At 44.4% G+C, this 19,952-nt stretch overlaps 1 protein-coding gene across 2 annotated transcripts in view; it reads left to right on the top strand.

Annotated features, from left to right (window-relative positions):
- Positions 1 to 3,216: 3,216 nt before the first annotated feature.
- LOC120064223 (1-phosphatidylinositol 3-phosphate 5-kinase-like) overlaps positions 3,217 to 19,952 on the top strand; it is a 37,239-nt gene continuing 20,503 nt past the window's right edge. The window contains exons 1-11 of one of the 2 annotated variants that reach the window (XM_039014649.1): positions 3,217 to 3,338; positions 7,224 to 7,408; positions 8,894 to 9,055; positions 9,619 to 9,645; positions 13,353 to 13,462; positions 14,809 to 14,980; positions 15,589 to 15,799; positions 17,164 to 17,190; positions 17,405 to 17,494; positions 19,257 to 19,395; positions 19,615 to 19,772. In XM_039014649.1, coding sequence (XP_038870577.1) covers positions 7,234 to 7,408; positions 8,894 to 9,055; positions 9,619 to 9,645; positions 13,353 to 13,462; positions 14,809 to 14,980; positions 15,589 to 15,799; positions 17,164 to 17,190; positions 17,405 to 17,494; positions 19,257 to 19,395; positions 19,615 to 19,772 — 1,271 coding nt within the window. In that variant the 5' untranslated portion in view covers positions 3,217 to 3,338; positions 7,224 to 7,233. The remainder of the gene's footprint in view (positions 3,339 to 7,223; positions 7,409 to 8,893; positions 9,056 to 9,618; positions 9,646 to 13,352; positions 13,463 to 14,808; positions 14,981 to 15,588; positions 15,800 to 17,163; positions 17,191 to 17,404; positions 17,495 to 19,256; positions 19,396 to 19,614; positions 19,773 to 19,952) is intronic. The other variant, XM_039014650.1, reaches the window with a different exon arrangement.

Raw genomic sequence — 19,952 nt, 5'->3', positions numbered from 1 at the left:
TGTGGGCTCATTTGAAATCATAAGATTTGATATCACAAAAGTCTTTCGACCTTTAGTTTTAGTGCCCTTGTCCTCTGCGGCATCTACGACCAATGGGTTTGCCCTGTCTAGTTTAAATACAGAGTTCTGAGCTTCAGGATAATCGAAAAAGTAATCATCAAATGGGTCAGGTGAGACACTACGATGGGATTTGGATTGGAAAGGGACTACAAAAGTTGTTCTTGGGTCAAAAGTTTTTGTAACGTTTTTGTGTTGTTTTATGGGATTCTCTGATGGGTTTTCTTTGTTTGGTGATGCGCGAGGAGACATGAGTCCTTCTGCAGGCAGCAAGCGGTTCTGTCTCTCTGGCTGAGTTCTTTATGACACCCTCTTCTCTGTGTTCTACATCCTCCCCTGTAGGGTTGTCCATGTGTTGTGGCGTTGTGGAAGACGTCGCATCTTCACCTCTAGATTCTCACCAACACGGCCATCGTTCTTATTTCCAACCTTTGCTAATAAACAAGGGATTTTTGTCTTCAGCTCTTTCGGCCTATCAGTTTTCTTGGGCTTTGTCTCCACTGTGACGATTTCAGCAGTGTTGTCCCCAGTAGCTATCTCCATCTCTGTGTCATTGTTGATGGTGGTCTTCTCAGCTTCTCCAATAGTGGTCTTCTTTGCAAGCTCCAATGTGGTCTCCATCTTTAAGCTGTTTGGATGATCCAAAACTTTATCAGCACCAGAGGGCTGTAGATTATTAGTTGTGGAGACAACGGAGGGCAAGACTGCTGGGATAGAGTCAAGTCCAGTGTTGAAATAAATCCTTGACCACTCATCGTTTAGGCTACTGAACTGTTGGGATGTTCTCTTTTGGGATGATTTCAAAGTATTGTCCACTGGCTGCTCCATCTTATTCATGCTGTCTGTAAGAAAGTAATACATGTGAGTTCTTAAAATTGTCAATAACCAGACGTGGATGTCGATTAAGTAGACCCCTGCACCTCAGAGGGGTTGGGATTCAGAGGGGTTGGGTTAAATGCGGAAGACACATTTCAGATGAAGGCATTCAGTTGTACAACGGACTAGGTATCCCTCTTTCCCTTTCCCTTAATGCGGAAAGACGACTTACATTTTCATCAGAGCAGAGGTCCACAGCCCTTTCATCAGAGCAGAGGTCCACAGCCCTTTCATCAGAGCAGAGGTCCACAGCCCTTTCATCAGAGCAGAGGTCCACAGCCCTTTCATCAGAGCAGAGGTCCACAGCCCTTTCATCAGAGCAGAGGTCCACAGCCCTTTCATCAGAGCAGAGGTCCACAGCCCTTTCATCAGAGCAGAGGTCCACAGCCCTTTCATTAGACCAGAGGTCCACAGCCCTTTCATCAGAGCAGAGGTCCACAGCCCTTTCATTAGACCAGAGGTCCACAGCCCTTTCATCAGAGCAGAGGTCCACAGCCCTTTCATCAGAGCAGAGGTCCACAGACCTTTCATCAGAGCAGAGGTCCACAGCCCTTTCATCAGAGCAGAGATCCACAGCCCTTTCCAAGTGATCCACAGTTTTGCATTGGAGGCCTTTCTAGATGAGAATCTGTAAAAGGATATATGAAGTTCACTTGTCAACAACGACCATGATTGTATGTCATTAACTAGCACTGAAGTCTGTGATAAAATAGATTGATACTGTTACGAAGAGCACCTCTAAATAAGTGACCTGTTTATGAGCCAAATTTAGATCACACTATGTCTTATTCAAAGTGATGGGCTCAGAGTCCCTCTCTAACCCACCAGCTGGTTGTGCTTGAGTCTGCAAATAGTGTGTGCATTGCGCAGTTTATGCATTCCCCTTTTATACACTATAAAACACATCATACTGTTACTTGTGTACAATGATAGACTGTATAATTAATAAAATAATCATGCTTTCCACTATGTTTAAAATTTGTCAAAAAAGGTTTGGTCTTTGTATATGCAGCCCATCTATACTCACCTGTTGTGTTTGGTAATGGGCCCATAGACTGTATACTATAAAGAATAAGTACAAACCACTCAACAGTCAATAGTTGAAAGCACTGAATCATTAACCCATATGACTAATTTCCTTTGAGGCAGTCAAGGATGACTATGAACTGAGTTCACGTGACAGTCACATAGCATAAGGTTGCGATGTCTCATGGTTGGATAATAGAAGGACTGACCGGAAGAGTTATTGTTTAGAATTCATTCACTCTTTGAAGTCAATTGAGAGACAGCTGTTATAGATATGGACTCTGTGCGCTCCTGGCTCCTGGCCTACAACAACAGAATAGCCAGGCTCAGGTTGGTTATATGTGCCTTAACTCAAGCAATGCTCTGAATAAACTAATTTATTTCACAATTAAAGGGAACTAACGATGTTCCACCAGAAAACAAACTCATCTGTACTAAAGTTTCCGCACTAATGTCAATGTTTTCTGAAAGTGCTTGAAATAATCTTGATGTGAATTGATGAAGTCGTTAGAATTGAGAAAGTGAAACGAGTGTTGAAGAGATGGTTGTGGATGCACCACAGTCCATTGTGAATGTTTGTCAACTAAGAGAAAGTGGATTTTTTGTGGGGTTCATTTCAACTGTGATAAACTGCACGGCTCAAATAGTATAGAAGTCAAAGAAATTGGAAATGATTGTGGCTGCCGCAGGAAAGTATCTGGGGTTTCAGGAATCCACAGCCAGTGGTGGAAAAGTACCCGATTGTCATACTTGAGTAAAAAAAAATGACTCAAGTAAAAGTGAAAGTCACCCAGTAAAATACTACTTGAGTAAAAGTATCAAAAGTAAATGTAATTGCAAAAATATCAAATTATCAAATTGCTTATATTAATTAAACCAGGCCGCACAATTTTCTTGTTTTGTATTTATTTACGGATAGTCAGGGGCACACTCCAACACTCAGATATAATTTACAAACGAATCATTTGTGTTTAGTGATTCCGCCAGATCAGAGGCAGTAGGGATGGCCAGGGATGATTTGCCGCTCTCCCAGGCTCCTGAGCCTGTGTAGGGATCAGACATGGATTATTGATTTTAACCATAGAGGCAAGGAGCATGTTGAGTGACAACGTGGTAGTCAGTATAATTTGAGTATTTTTATCCACATAATTTTTGTATTTTGGGATCTGTTATTTTCATTCTGCCGTAAAACCCAACAAAGAAGAAGAAGTGGGCGCTCCCTTGTCTCGTGATCACAACAGTTCAATCGACTCTCGACTTGTCTTGTCTGGCTCGGGGGTCACTGTGCTTTTGGAAAGATAGGGTAGCTACTCCACTTCGCAGGAAATTACCTAATTAACTGTATTCATACAGGGATGTACAAGGAGTCCAACACACAGGTAATTTGTGTTATTTTGTGGAAAATCAGTTATGAGCGTTCACTCCTCCTTCATTTATCTAACTTCAGTGGGCCTACTATCTCGCTAGCTAGCGCACTGATTCGCCAGGCACATGTAATCAGAAAGCTAGCTAGCTAGATTTACAGTATCCCATCCATAGACGCTAACATTCTTGGGCAAGCTTTAGAGTCTGTTCGGCTACTACTGTAGCTATCTGAGTAATTAAGTTCATATATTTTTATCTGCATGGTACTTCTTTGCAGTGGTTATTGGTGAGTTTATTTATGTTTGTCTTCTTGCATGGCAATGATAACAAACGTTAGTTAGTTGTTACCACAGGTGTTAACGTTACTTTTAACAATAGTCAGTTAGCTAACAGTATTAGCAATACACTAACAGTATGGCTATGTAGCTAGTTTACACACATTATCATAGTTGCCTCCTAAGCTGAAGCAGTGTGAGGTTGAACGTGGCTTGTGTATAACTACAACCAGGTATCAAGTCGGACATTTCAGAGTATCCTAGTTCTGACTAGCACGTGAACGCGGCATTAGCTTTCTCAGCTGTCATTATTGGGCTAACGTTAGTGGTCACATGACATGGTGGAAAACATACTGGTGGGGTTGTCATTTTCCTCCGGTCCATCCCTCCACAAGTGGTAACGTTAGCTACTTCTCGTACTGCTGTTAAGAGCAACAGTTTATATTCGTTTGATGACGAAAACAGCAAAAGTCAGATACTACATTTATTGCAAGTAGAAATTCCGTTGTTTTTATCAAACAGTATTTTTTGTCTAATTTGTATGTTCTGAATTTATGCAGTGATACGTTCCTCAGCTCAGTGGTAGTTGATGCTTGTTGTTGACTTAACTTGAATAGGACAGATGATCAACTAAGTAGGCTACTCGAAATCACTTGTTCTTGCCTTTGAACACCATTATTTGAAGAGAGAAATATACATTGGATGACTAGTTTTGACTTTGACAATATACAGAAATAACCATGTTGTACTGTATTTATACTCAACCAGATATAAGCTGGTGTTGGTTTGCATTTGTGGATCGTGGTAGGTCGCCTGCAGTTGTACTCTTGTCCATCAATGCTACTGTTTGCAAGGACTGTAAGGACTACTCTCAAGTCAACAATTCAAGAGCTTTTTATTTAACTAGACAGGTTCTATCTGCATTTTTGTTCAAATGTAGTTACTGATAGCCTTGTTCAGTTGAATGTTCTCTACTTTTATAGTACTCTAAATACCCCAATTCATGTTGTTAAGTTCAAAACAATGAGGATTCGGATCTTTAAAGCCAGTTATCTCCGAATCACCTTTTTGCAGATAGAACCTTAGAACCAAGCTCTAGAAGTGTCAAAAGCTCAGCAAAAATCGAAGAAATTCTATTCTATCCCACTTTATTCCCTTTCTGCTTATAGGCTAATGCCTCTGCCTTCCTTCCTGTTTGCTCTGTTACAAAGTAGGGAGAGAGTGAGAAGAATCATGTGCCTCCTGTGAGGGTAAGCCTGAGAAACATGCGGTTCACAACACAACCACTACTGCTCTGGGCTGTTTTGCACTCAGTCAGTTCCTTAGTATTATGTTCTACCTAGTAAGCTATAGGTGTAATTCGATCAAACCAGCATTGCTGTATATTTGCAGTAGCTTCTTTTCCATGGTCAAATAAAATCACAATGTTTTTGAGTACTGTAGTTTATAAACAAAGTTTATGCATAATATGCTGTTGCTGTGACAGATTCAATTGAAGTCGAGCATAAGTGGTGAAGTTGTTTCACTGCACTGGAAGATGGAACATAATTTCATGGGGAATAGTGAGAACAGTAGTTCTGTTAATGGGGTTGGTTCACAAGAAAAGGACTTCAATGGGTATGATGATAAGTGTCTGAAAGGAGAAACAGAGGAACTGAACGCTAAATAGCTGAGGTATCAGCTTCAAACGAACAACTCACAGCCCAGTTAAACTACTGAGGACAAGACTTATTTAGAACAAACCACAGGTAAAACCTTGATCAAAAGTAATGGTTTGAATATCAATGAAATTGTAGCCTTGTCGTGATGTGTGTTTTGTCATACAGTGGGGAGAACAAGTATTTGATACACTGCCGATTTTGCATGTTTTCCTACTTACAAAGCATGTAGAGGTCTGTACAAAAATCCAGAAAATTACATTGTATGCTTTTTAAGTCATTAATTTGCATTTTATTGCATGACATAAGTATTTGATACATCAGAAAAACAGAACTTAATATTTGGTACAGAAACCTTTGTTTGCAATTACAGAGATCATACGTTTCCTGTAGTTCTTGACCAGGTTTGCACACACTGCAGCAGGGATTTTGGCCCACTCCTCCATACAGAACAGACCTTCTCCAGATCCTTCAGGTTTCGGGGCTGTCGCTGGGCAATACGGACTTTCAGCTCCCTCCAAAGATTTTCTATTGGGTTCAGGTCTGGAGACTGGCTAGGCCACTCCAGGACCTTGAGATGCTTCTTACGGAGCCACTCCTTAGTTGCCCTGGCTGTGTGTTTCGGGTCGTTGTCATGCTGGAAGACCCAGGCACGACCCATCTTCAATGCTCTTAGTGAATGAAGGAGGTTGTTGGCCAAGATCTCGCGATACATGGCCCCATCCATCCTCCCCTCAATACGGTGCAGTTGTCCTGTCCCCTTTGCAGAAAAGCATCCCCAAAGAATGATGTTTCCACCTCCATGCTTCACGGTTGGGATGGTGTTCTTGGGGTTGTACTCATCCTTCTTCTTCCTCCAAACACGGCGAGTGGAGTTTAGACCAAAAAGCTCTATTTTTGTCTCATCAGACCACATGACCTTCTCCCATTCCTCCTCTGGATCATCCAGATGGTCATTGGCAAACTTCAGACGGGCCTGGACATGCGCTGGCTTGAGCAGGGGGACCTTGCGTGCGCTGCAGGATTTTAATCCATGACGGCGTAGTGTGTTACTAATGGTTTTCTTTGAGACTGTGGTCCCAGCTCTCTTCAGGCCATTGACCAGGTCCTGCCGTGTAGTTCTGGGCTGATCCCTCACCTTCCTCATGATCATTGATGCCCCACGAGGTGAGATCTTGCATGGAGCCCCAGACCGAGGGTGATTGACTGTCATCTTGAACTTCTTCCATTTTCTAATAATTACGCCAACAGTTGTTGCCTTCTCACCAAGCTACTTGCCTATTGTCCCGTAGCCCATCTCAGCCTTGTGCAGGTCTACAATTTTATCCCCGATGTCCTTACACAGCTCTCTGGTCTTGGCCATTGTGGAGAGGTTGGAGTCTGTTTGATTGAGTGTGTGGACAGGTGTCTTTTATACAGGTAACGAGTTCAAACAGGTGCAGTTAATACAGGTAATGAGTAGAGAACAGGAGGGCTTCTTAAAGAAAAACTACCACGTCTGTGAGAGCCGGAATTCTTACTGGTTGGTAGGTGGGCAAATACTTATGTCATGCAATAAAATGCTAATTAATTACTTAAAAATCATACAATGTGATTTTCTGGATTTTTGTTTTAGATGCCGTCTCTCACAGTTGAAGTGTACCTATGATAAAAATTACAGACCTCTACATGCTTTGTAAGTAGGAAAACCTGCAAAATCGGCAGTGTATCAAATACTTGTTCTCCCCACTGTATATATATATATATAGCCCCCGTCCCCGCAGGAGGCCTTTTGCAGGCCGTCATTGTAAGTAAGAATGTGTTCTTAACTGACTTGCCTAGTTAAATAAAGGTTTAAATAAAAATAAGAAGTCAAGTAGGCAATGGCACTGTTTAGGCCTAGTTGTTATCACACGATCAAGCAGAGGATCACCATGACGTGACCAGTGTTCTAGTCTCACCAAGAGATAATTTGTCTTTCCAACAGGAGCAGTGACATGGAGGCTGAGGACAAATCCTCGCCCTCTACGCTGGATTGCAGTGTGAAGCCTCCCATCTCCCCTGGCAGCCCATCTCACCTGACACACTTCAAACCCCTGACTCCAGAGCAGGATGAGCCTCCGCTCCGATCAGCCTACAGCTCCTTTGTCAACCTGTTCCGCTTCAATAAAGGTCATTTACCAAGGTCACACACACACAGATTGTTTTGAGATGGTTGACTTTACAGTCTTTTGAAATGTTCATCTTCTAGTAAGCCTATGCATTACGATGAAGAGACAAGACAAAGTGACTGAGTCAGAGTCCAGCACATTCTCTATTACCCACAAGGAAGTTTATTAAAAGCTTAATGTTGTTTTGTCACACTGCTCTTCTTGTTATTTCTCATTCTGTGGAGTAGCCTATATTAGCCTATAATTTGCAGTACTATACAGTCAAGACTCCTGTACTGTCCCCTAGAATGCATGGAAAGTTACTTCTGTAGCCTTGACTACCAGCCTGGTTTACAGTCAGAATTAGTTTGAGGAAGCAGAATGGAACGGAATGCAGCCCAGATCAGAACCCATGTCCTGTGAGGTAATGTGATAGAATGTTGTCTAGGTGCCAGGAGGTGGCCTTTCAACCACATGGGCCATCATGTGTCTCCCTCTCTTCAGGCCCCGCCCTCACTGGCAGGCCCCTCACCAAGGCAACAGAGCTCTGCTCACATACCAGAGCTTGGAGCATTTAAATATTCGGTCCTGCTTTATTTGAAGTGCAACTTATGAAGGCTTCATAAAAAATTCATATAGGCTTCATAAGCACTACATAGATGCTTCACAAATCATCTAATCTTATATCATGCTCTATAAAGATTCATAATGTGACATAACCATTAATTTATTTGTTCACATTTGTTCATCTTTTATATGGCATGAAATACAGTAATAGATGATTTGTGACCCATTTATGCAGTGGTATTGAAGCCTTCATAAGATGCACTTCAAATATAGCAGGACCAAATATTCTATGCACAGTATTCATATTCTTTAAATTCCTCAGTTATTGTAAGATAATTGGCGATTCAATTCTAATTGGATTAGAAGAGAGAGCATGATCTTGACAACAACAGCAATGTATACAGTAGCCGTGTTTCGCTCCTCTTGTTAGACACAACATACTCCCGAGTGGCGCAGCAATCTAAGGCACTGCATCTCAGTGCTAGAGACGTCATTACAGACACCCTGGTTCAAATCCAGGATGTATCACAACCGGCCGTGATTGGGAGTCCCATCGGGCGGCGCACAATTGGCCCAGCATCGTCCGGATTTCGCCGGTGTAGGCACATCATTGTAAATAAGAATTTGATCTTAACTGACTTGCCTAGTTAAAAAAAGGTTAAATGTAATTTGTAATATTTTTTTAAAACACTAAAATATTCCTCTTATTTAAAGTGACCTTTGTATTGCTAAAATAGGAGTACCGACTTAACACAACAAAGGTTGTTTTTGCATAAGAATGTACTACAGACGTATAAAGCATTGTCATGTTTGTAGTATGGCATTTTATAAAGACTCCAAATGTCATACTAAAGTATACAGCTTTGTCATCAGGTGTGATTGTGTTTCAATTAGCTTTATTGACCTTAAATGACCCGTTGTGATTGGTCTGTGTGTACAGAGGAGGGGCGGCCGCCCTCGGTGACAGAGAAACCGGATGTGGCTTTGACGTCAACCACTGGGGAGCGTAGGAGCTGGACCAGCCCAGCACACTCCAACCACGGCTCTGGGACCCATAGGAAACAACACCCCAACCTGCTCCGTAGAACATCCACCGCCGCAGGTAACACACACACATTCTTACTCATACTAGGGCCACAGGAGGGACACATACACTGTATGTCCAGTGCTGCAGTCGTAAGCCAACCTATCCTCTTCCAACAGTGGTTCTTTAAAACGTTTACATTTGTTTACATTTTGAGTGATTGCATGATCTCTGACCTGACAATGATGGTGAAAGTATCAGTTTCACCCTTAACAAATTGATGTGACTAGTCGTAATTACACCTAAGAGGTGACCCCTAGTCACATTTAGAGGAGAGGATGGACTGTGTGTTTGGACTACCTCCTTTTTTCCCCCACAGTTGTTTTGTATAGCTGTGAAGGATAGATATTCTTATAGCTGTGAAGGATAGATATTCTTATAGCTGTGAAGGATAGATATTCTTATAGCTGTGAAGGATAGATATTCTTATAGCTGTGAAGGATAGATATTCTTATAGCTGTGAAGGATAGATATTCTTGACATTGACATTAGTTTTACATAGAGAGGCATGAAGAAGAATGTACGATGTGAGTAGCCTGACATCCATTCAAAACGCTGATGTATGTCTTTTCTTTTTGCAGGGGACTGGCCATTATGGCCGGGTCAGGGTGAGGGCCTTCTATACTGTGTGTTCGATAAGATCTCCAAAATGGTTTTGCACCTGATTTTAACAACCCGGTTTCAGAGTGGGAGGCTAACCCAAGCACCTGATTTTAACAACCTGGTTTCAGAGTGGGAGGCTAACCCAAGCACCTGATTTTAACAACCTGGTTTGAGAGTGGGCGGCTAACCCAAGCACCTGATTTTAACAACCTGGTTTCAGAGTGGGAGGCTAACCCAAGCACCTGATTTTAACAACCTGGTTTGAGTGGGAGGCTAACCCAAGCACCTGATTTTAACAACCTGGTTTCAGAGTGGGCGGCTAACCCAAGCACCTGATTTTAACAACCTGGTTTCAGAGTGGGAGGCTAACCCAAGCACCTGATTTTAACAACCTGGTTTCAGAGTGGGAGGCTAACCCAAGCACCTGATTTTAACAACCTGGTTTCAGAGTGGGAGGCTAACCCAAGTACCTGATTTTAACAACCTGGTTTCAGAGTGGGAGGCTAACCCAAGTACCTGATTTTAACAACCTGGTTTCAGAGTGGGAGGCTAACCCAAGCACCTGATTTTAACAACCTGGTTTCAGAGTGGGAGGCTAACCCAAGCACCTGATTTTAACAACCTGGTTTGAGTGGGAGGCTAACCCAAGTACCTGATTTTAACAACCTGGTTTCAGAGTGGGAGGCTAACCCAAGCACCTGATTTTAACAACCTGGTTTCAGAGTGGTAGGCTAACCCAAGTACCTGATTTTAACAACCTGGTTTGAGTGGGAGGCTAACCCAAGCACCCGATTTTAACAACCTGGTTTGAGTGGGAGGCTAACCCAAGTACCTGATTTTAACAACCTGGTTTCAGAGTGGGAGGCTAACCCAAGTACCTGATTTTAACAACCTGGTTTCAGAGTGGGCGGCTAACCCAAGCACCTGATTTTAACAACCTGGTTTCAGAGTGGTAGGCTAACCCAAGCACCTGATTTTAACAACCTGGTTTCAGAGTGGGAGGCTAACCCAAGCACCTGATTTTAACAACCTGGTTTCAGAGTGGGCGGCTAACCCAAGCACCTGATTTTAACAACCTGGTTTCAGAGTGGGAGGCTAACCCAAGCACCTGATTTTAACAACCTGGTTTGAGTGGGAGGCTAACCCACACACCTGATTTTAACAACCTGGTTTCAGAGTGGGGGGCTAACCCAAGCACCTGATTTTAACAACCTGGTTTCAGAGTGGGAGGCTAACCCAAGCACCTGATTTTAACAACCTGGTTTGAGTGGGAGGCTAACCCACGCACCTGATTTTAACAACCTGGTTTCAGAGTGGGCGGCTAACCCAAGCACCTGATTTTAACAACCTGGTTTCAGAGTGGGGGGCTAACCCAAGCACCTGATTTTAACAACCTGGTTTCAGAGTGGGAGGCTAACCCAAGCACCTGATTTTAACAACCTGGTTTCAGAGTGGGGGGCTAACCCAAGCACCTGATTTTAACAACCTGGTTTCAGAGTGGGGGGCTAACCCAAGCACCTGATTTTAACAACCTGGTTTCAGAGTGGGAGGCTAACCCAAGTACCTGATTTTAACAACCTGGTTTCAGAGTGGGGGGCTAACCCAAGCACCTGATTTTAACAACCTGGTTTCAGAGTGGGAGGCTAACCCAAGTACCTGATTTTAACAACCTGGTTTCAGAGTGGGCGGCTAACCCAAGCACCTGATTTTAACAACCTGGTTTCAGAGTGGTAGGCTAACCCAAGCACCTGATTTTAACAACCTGGTTTCAGAGTGGGAGGCTAACCCAAGCACCTGATTTTAACAACCTGGTTTCAGAGTGGGCGGCTAACCCAAGCACCTGATTTTAACAACCTGGTTTCAGAGTGGGAGGCTAACCCAAGCACCTGATTTTAACAACCTGGTTTGAGTGGGAGGCTAACCCACGCACCTGATTTTAACAACCTGGTTTCAGAGTGGGGGGCTAACCCAAGCACCTGATTTTAACAACCTGGTTTCAGAGTGGGAGGCTAACCCAAGCACCTGATTTTAACAACCTGGTTTGAGTGGGAGGCTAACCCACGCACCTGATTTTAACAACCTGGTTTCAGAGTGGGCGGCTAACCCAAGCACCTGATTTTAACAACCTGGTTTCAGAGTGGGGGGCTAACCCAAGCACCTGATTTTAACAACCTGGTTTCAGAGTGGGAGGCTAACCCAAGCACCTGATTTTAACAACCTGGTTTCAGAGTGGGGGGCTAACCCAAGCACCTGATTTTAACAACCTGGTTTCAGAGTGGGGGGCTAACCCAAGCACCTGATTTTAACAACCTGGTTTCAGAGTGGGAGGCTAACCCAAGTACCTGATTTTAACAACCTGGTTTCAGAGTGGGGGGCTAACCCAAGCACCTGATTTTAACAACCTGGTTTCAGAGTGGGAGGCTAACCCAAGTACCTGATTTTAACAACCTGGTTTCAGAGTGGGAGGCTAACCCAAGCACCTGATTTTAACAACCTGGTTTCAGAGTGGGCGGCTAACCCAAGCACCTGATTTTAACAACCTGGTTTCAGAGTGGGAGGCTAACCCAAGCACCTGATTTTAACAACCTGGTTTGAGTGGGAGGCTAACCCACGCACCTGATTTTAACAACCTGGTTTCAGAGTGGGGGGCTAACCCAAGCACCTGATTTTAACAACCTGGTTTCAGAGTGGGAGGCTAACCCAAGCACCTGATTTTAACAACCTGGTTTGAGTGGGAGGCTAACCCACGCACCTGATTTTAACAACCTGGTTTCAGAGTGGGCGGCTAACCCAAGCACCTGATTTTAACAACCTGGTTTCAGAGTGGGGGGCTAACCCAAGCACCTGATTTTAACAACCTGGTTTCAGAGTGGGAGGCTAACCCAAGCACCTGATTTTAACAACCTGGTTTCAGAGTGGGGGGCTAACCCAAGCACCTGATTTTAACAACCTGGTTTCAGAGTGGGGGGCTAACCCAAGCACCTGATTTTAACAACCTGGTTTCAGAGTGGGAGGCTAACCCAAGTACCTGATTTTAACAACCTGGTTTCAGAGTGGGGGGCTAACCCAAGCACCTGATTTTAACAACCTGGTTTCAGAGTGGGAGGCTAACCCAAGTACCTGATTTTAACAACCTGGTTTCAGAGTGGGAGGCTAACCCAAGCACCTGATTTTAACAACCTGGTTTCAGAGTGGGCGGCTAACCCAAGCACCTGAGTGGTTTTGGTGTGTTTGGTTGGTTGAACTATATTTTGGCATGTATCGATGAAGTGCCTTCTCGTGTTGTTTTGTTGCCAACAAAAGTTGTGTGTTTTTGCATAATGATATAAGAACTAACATGCTCCCTTTTATGTTTCTTACTTAATTGCGATATCTGTTTTAATTGTATTCATATGAACCATAATTGTTCACTAGAGCCTAGTTTATGGGAACTGATATACCGGTAAGCTTCTGTTGTGCCATTGTGCAGTCCTTTTTAAACTAACCTGCTATTATCAAAAGCAAATCCTTGTAGACATTTTATTGTACATTTCCAAGCCCATATTGGGCTATAGCCTACAGTCTCTTCAGAGAGGTATAAAAAGGTGCTCTCTGTCTCCCTCCTTTCTGCATTTTATTTGCATGAAAAGGGAGCATTTGCGTGACTTGAATGGTTAGGTGAAGTGTGTTTTATGAAGTGTATGCTGAATGTTTGCACCATGTGTGCTCCTAGAGGACTGTAGGAAACCAGAAACCCCCCTGAGCACTCACGACCCCCGTACGGCTGTTCAGCTCCGCACTGCTTTGAAAAGACTCAAGGAGATCATGGAGGGAAAGAGCCAGGTATCTATCATTCCATTGCCCCATCACGCCATTAACTCATTTTGCCATCACGCCATTAACTCATTACCCCATTACTCCATCACGCCATTACTCCATCATGCCGTCACCCCATTAGCTCATTACCCCATCACACCATTAACTCATTACGCCATTAACTCATTATGCCATCACCCCATTAACTCATTACGCCATTACCCCATCACGCCATTAACTCATTAACCCATCACGCCATTAACTCATTATGCCATCACCCCATTACCCCATCACGCCATTACTCCATCACGCCATTAACTCATTATGCCATTACTCCATCACGCCATTAACTCATTACCCCATTACTCCATCACGCCATTAACTCATTATGCCATCACCCCATTACCCCATCACGCCATTACTCCATCACGCCATTAACTCATTACTCATCACGCCATTAAGCCATCACCCCATCACGCCATTACTCCATCACGCCATTAACTCATTACTCCATCACGCCATTAACTCATTATGCCATTACCCCATCATGCCATTAACTCATTATGCCATCACCCCATTAACTCATTACCCCATTACTCCATCACGCCAAGTAGCCCATTGGCCCATCAAGCCAAGTAGCTCATCACACCATTACACAGTTTCTGTTGTGTATTGTACCTCACGTCACACTGCTGTTGTGTATTGTACCTCACGTCACACTGCTGTTGTGTATTGTACCTCACGTCACACTGCTGTTGTGTATTGTACCTCACGTCACACTGCTGTTGTGTATTGTACCTCACGTCACACTGCTGTTGTGTAATGTACCTCACGTCACACTGCTGTTGTGTATTGTACCTCACGTCACACTGCTGTTGTGTATTGTACCTCACGTCACACTGCTGTTGTGTATTGTACCTCACGTCACACTGCTGTTGTGTATTGTACCTCACGTCACACTGCTGTTGTGTAATGTACCTCACGTCACACTGCTGTTGTGTATTGTACCTCACGTCACACTGCTGTTGTGTATTGTACCTCACGTCACACTGCTGTTGTGTATTGTACCTCACGTCACACTGCTGTTGTGTAATGTACCTCACGTCACACTGCTGTTGTGTATTGTACCTCACGTCACACTGCTGTTGTGTATTGTACCTCACGTCACACTGCTGTTGTGTATTGTACCTCACGTCACACTGCTGTTGTTTATTGTACCTCACGTCACACTGCTGTTGTGTATTGTACCTCACGTCACACTGCTGTTGTGTATTGTACCTCACGTCACACTGCTGTTGTGTATTGTACCTCACGTCACACTGCTGTTTATTGTACTGACGCATTACAAACAGACCCTCTGGGATTGGTTGCAGGACAGTGACCTGAAGCAGTACTGGATGCCAGACAGTCAGTGTAAAGAGTGCTACGACTGCAACGAGAAGTTCACCACCTTCCGCCGCCGCCACCACTGCCGGCTCTGCGGACAGATCTTCTGCAGCCGCTGCTGCAACCAGGAAATCCCTGGCAAGTTTATGGGCTACACAGGTGAGTGCTTTGGGGATGGGGGAGGCTCACATGAGTGGGTGGGGGGGGCAGCCCCGAAAGTTGTTCCCAAAGCAGGGTCACAGTGTGTTAAAGACCACAGGCCCTACTAGTTTAAACTCCAGTTTGAATTCAGTCCATTGTTGCACCTATAACTTAGATATGTTGCAGGAAACACTAGGAGGTCTACCTCTGGGGATATGTATACACAGAGGCCTATGGGCACTCAGCATGGTGTGTGTGTGTTTTCTGCCGTGGCTGTGTGTGTTAGCAAAGTTGGATTTTGGATAAGTTGACTGGTTGACCAGTAGTGTTTGAGCACCCCTTGTTTGAAATAGCCCGAACATTGCTGTGATGTGAGAATCTGAGACCAATGAAACATCTGTTTGACCTTTGATGATGCTGTGATGTGACCTAACCATGCCATGCAGTGACCACACCACAGTAACCACAATACTGCCTCCATCCTAGCACATAGCAGGACCTGCTCTTCCTCTCACTGACTCCTCCCCTCTCTCAGTCTCTTTCCCTTCCTCCATTGCACCTACCTACCTCTCTCTCTCTCTCTCTCTCTCTCTCTCTCTCTCTCTCTCCGTTGTTACTGTGTGTAGGAGACCTGCGGGCCTGCACCTACTGCCGTAAGATCGCTCTGAGCTACTCCCAGTCTGCAGATTCTGGCTCCATTGGAGAGGACCTGTCTGCTCTGTCTGACTCCTCCGTCAGCTCCGTCTGCATCCTGGAACCCAGCGAGCCTCGCACCCCGGTCGGAGGACGCAAGTCCAGCCGCAACATCTTCCTAGAGGAGGACCTGGCCTGGCAGAGGTGAACTAAGAGGAGACAGAGAGCAGAGGAACCTCTGTGAGGAATGCATGCCCCACATAATTAAATAGATCAACATATAATAACATGTTATTGTATCTCTACGGCATGCACACCTCCCTCGCATGGACCCCTAGTCAATCGTCCCGTTCCGTTCCCCTCATACAGAAAATGCATGCACTCCTCCTTCGCATCAACTTCCAGTCATCTATTTGTTCCCCTACCTCACCTTTTTTCTCAGTGTTTTCTTTCTCTCTGTGTATAGCCTCCATGTTTCTCTCTGTCCTCCATGTTTCCCTCTGTGTATAGCCTCCATGTTTCCCTCTGTGTATAGCCTCCATGTTTCCCTCTGTGTATAGCCTCCATGTTTCCCTCTGTGTATAGCCTCCATGTTTCCCTCTGTGTATAGCCTCCATGTTTCCCTCTGTGTATAGCCTCCATGTTTCCCTCTGTGTATAGCCTCCATGTTTCTCTCTGTGTATAGCCTCCATGTTTCCCTCTGTGTATAGTCTCCATGTTTCCCTCTGTGTATAGCCTCCATGTTTCCCTCTGTGTATAGCCTCCATGTTTCTCTCTGTGTATAGCCTCCATGTTTCTCTCTGTGTATAGCCTCCATGTTTCTCTCTGTGTATTCCTACTCTCATCTTTGTCTTTTCCTTCAAATGCAGAGTTGAGGAGAGAGAGGAGAGAGACACACTAGGCGCTCTTCACCTCCCATGTCCTCTACCTCCCTGCCCACTCCCCTCCGCCTGTCCTCCTTTTCTTCCCCTGTATACTGGGTGGGTTCTTTCTCCCAGCATGGTCCACTTTCAATGGATGTCTTTTATTTAAAACCATCTCTCAGCAATTTTTCAGATCCATTTTATAATCATAAATTGTCAATGCAAAAAAAAAAAAAAATTATGAAAAGAAATTGGGGTTGTGTTTTTCAAAGGCAGACCTTGTTTGATTTTGTCAGAGAACGCATGCTATTGTGTAATTGATTACCACTAACAACATTCCATCCCATTAAACAATGTGACTCGCTTTGAGCTAATAACATTCCATCCCATTAAACCACGTGACTCGCTTTGAGCTAATAACATTCCATCCCATTAAACCACGTGACTCGCTTTGAGCTAATAACATTCCATCCCATTAAACCACGTGACTCACTTTGAGCTAATAACATTCCATCCCATTAAACCACGTGACTCACTTTGAGCTAATAACATTCCATCCCATTAAACCACGTGACTCACTTTGAGCTAATAACATTCCATCCCATTAAACCACGTGACTCGCTTTGATCCAATCATCAGGGTGATACTCCTGCTCCTAACGACATGTCTCAAAGAAACTATTTGTCCCTTTCTCTCCTGGTGTAGAAAAACTCCCATTGGGATGAGAAAGAAGTGAGTCCTGCTGTTGTTTTTATGACCATTCAAACTTCTCTGACAGCTTGTAACAGTTTTGGCTTTCTTTTACTTTTGAGTTGAGCCTTACCGTTCTAGCCCTACCATATTGACACTTCTGCATACGTCTACCATAACTAGTTACGGTAGTGTTACATGGACGTCAAAGTCAAATGATTTAGTTCAGGTATGAATTAGTTTGCGTGTGTGTCAGTTTGATTCACCAGGAGTCTCAGAGCAGAGGTATGAATTCTAGACTGACTGGGCTTCAAGAGGATGGAGGCAAGTCCCCAATAAGGAAGCGGTGAGTGTCTGCTTTTGGTCCATATTTTTATAGAACCCTTTTACAACTAGTTTTTTCCCAACTCTGTTTAGGACTTTTGGTGCCCTGTTCTCTGATGGTGCACCCTACAGAGAGAGATATACGTTAGATATACAAAAGTATGTGGACACCCCTTAAAACTAGTGGATTCAGCTATTTTAGTCACACCCGTTGCTGACAGGTGTATTAAATCGTTGCAACACTCCCTACCGAGTTCCAAACTGCCTCTGGAAGCAATGTCAGCACAAGAGCAGTTCACCATGAAATGGGTTTCCGTGGCCAAGCAGCCTCACACAAGCCTAACATGCTGACCAGACCGGACACGTCACGTGCGCATGCGTTGCAAAATAAGTTTAGAAATCAATGTTATTCAATTATTGCACCCACACTGCTCGCACGCGCCAACGAGCGTCTGCGATGCCAATGGCTAAAATAGAACTCCTTTCTATTTCTGACGCAGATCGCGCTGCAAGTCCTGCCTCTCCCATCTCCTCATTGGTTTATAGAAGCAGGTACTCACGTGCCATCTCCTCATTGGTTATACACACGTGGGTGATTGAAAGACAAACTGTTTTGCCGGTTGTCGTGGTAATACTATGAAAGTGTAGATGCCAATCACCATGTAAGTTCAAAGATGAAAAAGCCTGGAAGGAGGAGAGACTAGAAACGATTCGGTTGTCCGTTTTATGTGTGGATTAATTGTCAGAGTAGAGGGCCTTGTGCATTTCAGGTAAAATAACTCAATGTTTATATCCCAGGACAAATTAGCTAGCAACAGCAAGCTAGCTAAATAGGACAAATTAGCTAGCAAGTGCAAGCTAACTAGCAAAATTTACATAAATGTTTAATGCTATTCAACCTGTCCCCAAATTAATGTCATTGGTTCAGAGTTTGTTTTGATATTTTAACCTGCGTGTCGTGATCGCGTTTGGTGTAGGGGGACAAAATACATTTTGCGCACGATGGCGCACGCGCACAGCCGGTTTGGGTTCCGTGTTAGATCACCATGCGGGATGCCAAGCGTCGGCTAGAGTGGTGTAAAGCTCGCCGCCATTGAACTCTGGAGCAGTGGAAACACAATCTCTGGTGTGATGAATCACACTTCACCATTTGGCAGTCCGACGAACGATTCTGGGTTTGGCAGATGCCAGGAGAATGCTGCCTGCCCCAATGCATAGTGCCAACTGTAAAGTTTGTTTCAGCTAGGCCATTTAGTTCCAGTGAAGGGACATCTTAATGCTACAGCATACAATGACATTCTAGACAATTCTGTGCTTCCAACTTTGTGGCAACAGTTTGCGGAAGGCCCTTTCCTGTTTCAGCATGACAATGCCCCCGTGCACAAAGCAAGTTCCATACAGAAATAGTTTGACGAGATCGGTGTGGAAGAACTTGACTGCCCTGCACAGAGCCCTGACCTCAACCCCATTGAACAGCTTTAGGATCAATTAGAACGCCGACTGCGAGCCAGGCCTAATCACCCAATATCAGTGCCGACCTCACTAATGCTTTTGTGGCTGAATGGAAGTAAGTCCTCGCAGAAATGTTCCAACATCTAGTGCAAAGCCTTCCCAGAAGAGTGGAGGCTGTTATAGCAGCAAAGGGGGGACCGACTCCATATTAATGCCTATGATTTTGGAATGAGAAGTTCAAGGTTTCTCCCCCACATGAACACACACATACTCAGAGAAATAGAGTGCAGAATGCCCTGCAGGTCCTGTAATGCCATCCCTGTCATATCCAGGTCAGCCAGTGTGACCAACCTGTCCCTGGACCGGTCTGGCTCCTCCATGGTGCCCTCTTATGACAGCTCAGTGAGCCCCCAGACCAGTAGGACCATGCCCAAACCTGACCACAGTGAAGAGGAGAGGAAAATACTGCTGGTAAGGATTCTCTCTTTCTTTACTTTCCTCTTTTCCCTTCTATCTATCTCTGTATCCCTTTCTCTCACTCTCTCCCTCTTTCCATCTTGTCCTTACGCTCTCCCTCTATTCTCTTTCTAGCCCTGTCTGTATATTTTTTCACTCCAATTTACACTCCATTGTTGACCAAAGCATACAATAACAACAGATTTTTCACTGACTGACTGTCATGACATGTAGGACTCGTCCCAGCTCAAAGACCTGTGGAAGAAGATTTGTCACAACAGTACTGGCATAGAGTTTCAGGACCACCGCTACTGGCTCCGTACATACCCCAACTGCATTGTGGGGAAGGAGCTGGTCAACTGGCTGCTGAGGAGTGGAACCATCTCCACCAGGTATAGACATACTGTATCATGGCTACCTGACTGATGTCTGAATAACAATATTGTATAAAGAAGAGATTACATGAGTTAGAAAATGTTTTCTCTCTTGCCTACATCTTCTCTCCCTCTCTCGCTCTTCCATCTTTCTCACTCCTCCACTCTCTCTCTCGCTCGCTCTTCCATCTTTCTCTC

The sequence above is a fragment of the Salvelinus namaycush genome, chromosome 19, assembly GCF_016432855.1.
Source record: "Salvelinus namaycush isolate Seneca chromosome 19, SaNama_1.0, whole genome shotgun sequence".
Classification (NCBI taxonomy): Eukaryota; Metazoa; Chordata; class Actinopteri; order Salmoniformes; family Salmonidae; genus Salvelinus; species Salvelinus namaycush.
This window is presented reverse-complemented; position numbering and strand designations above follow the sequence as displayed.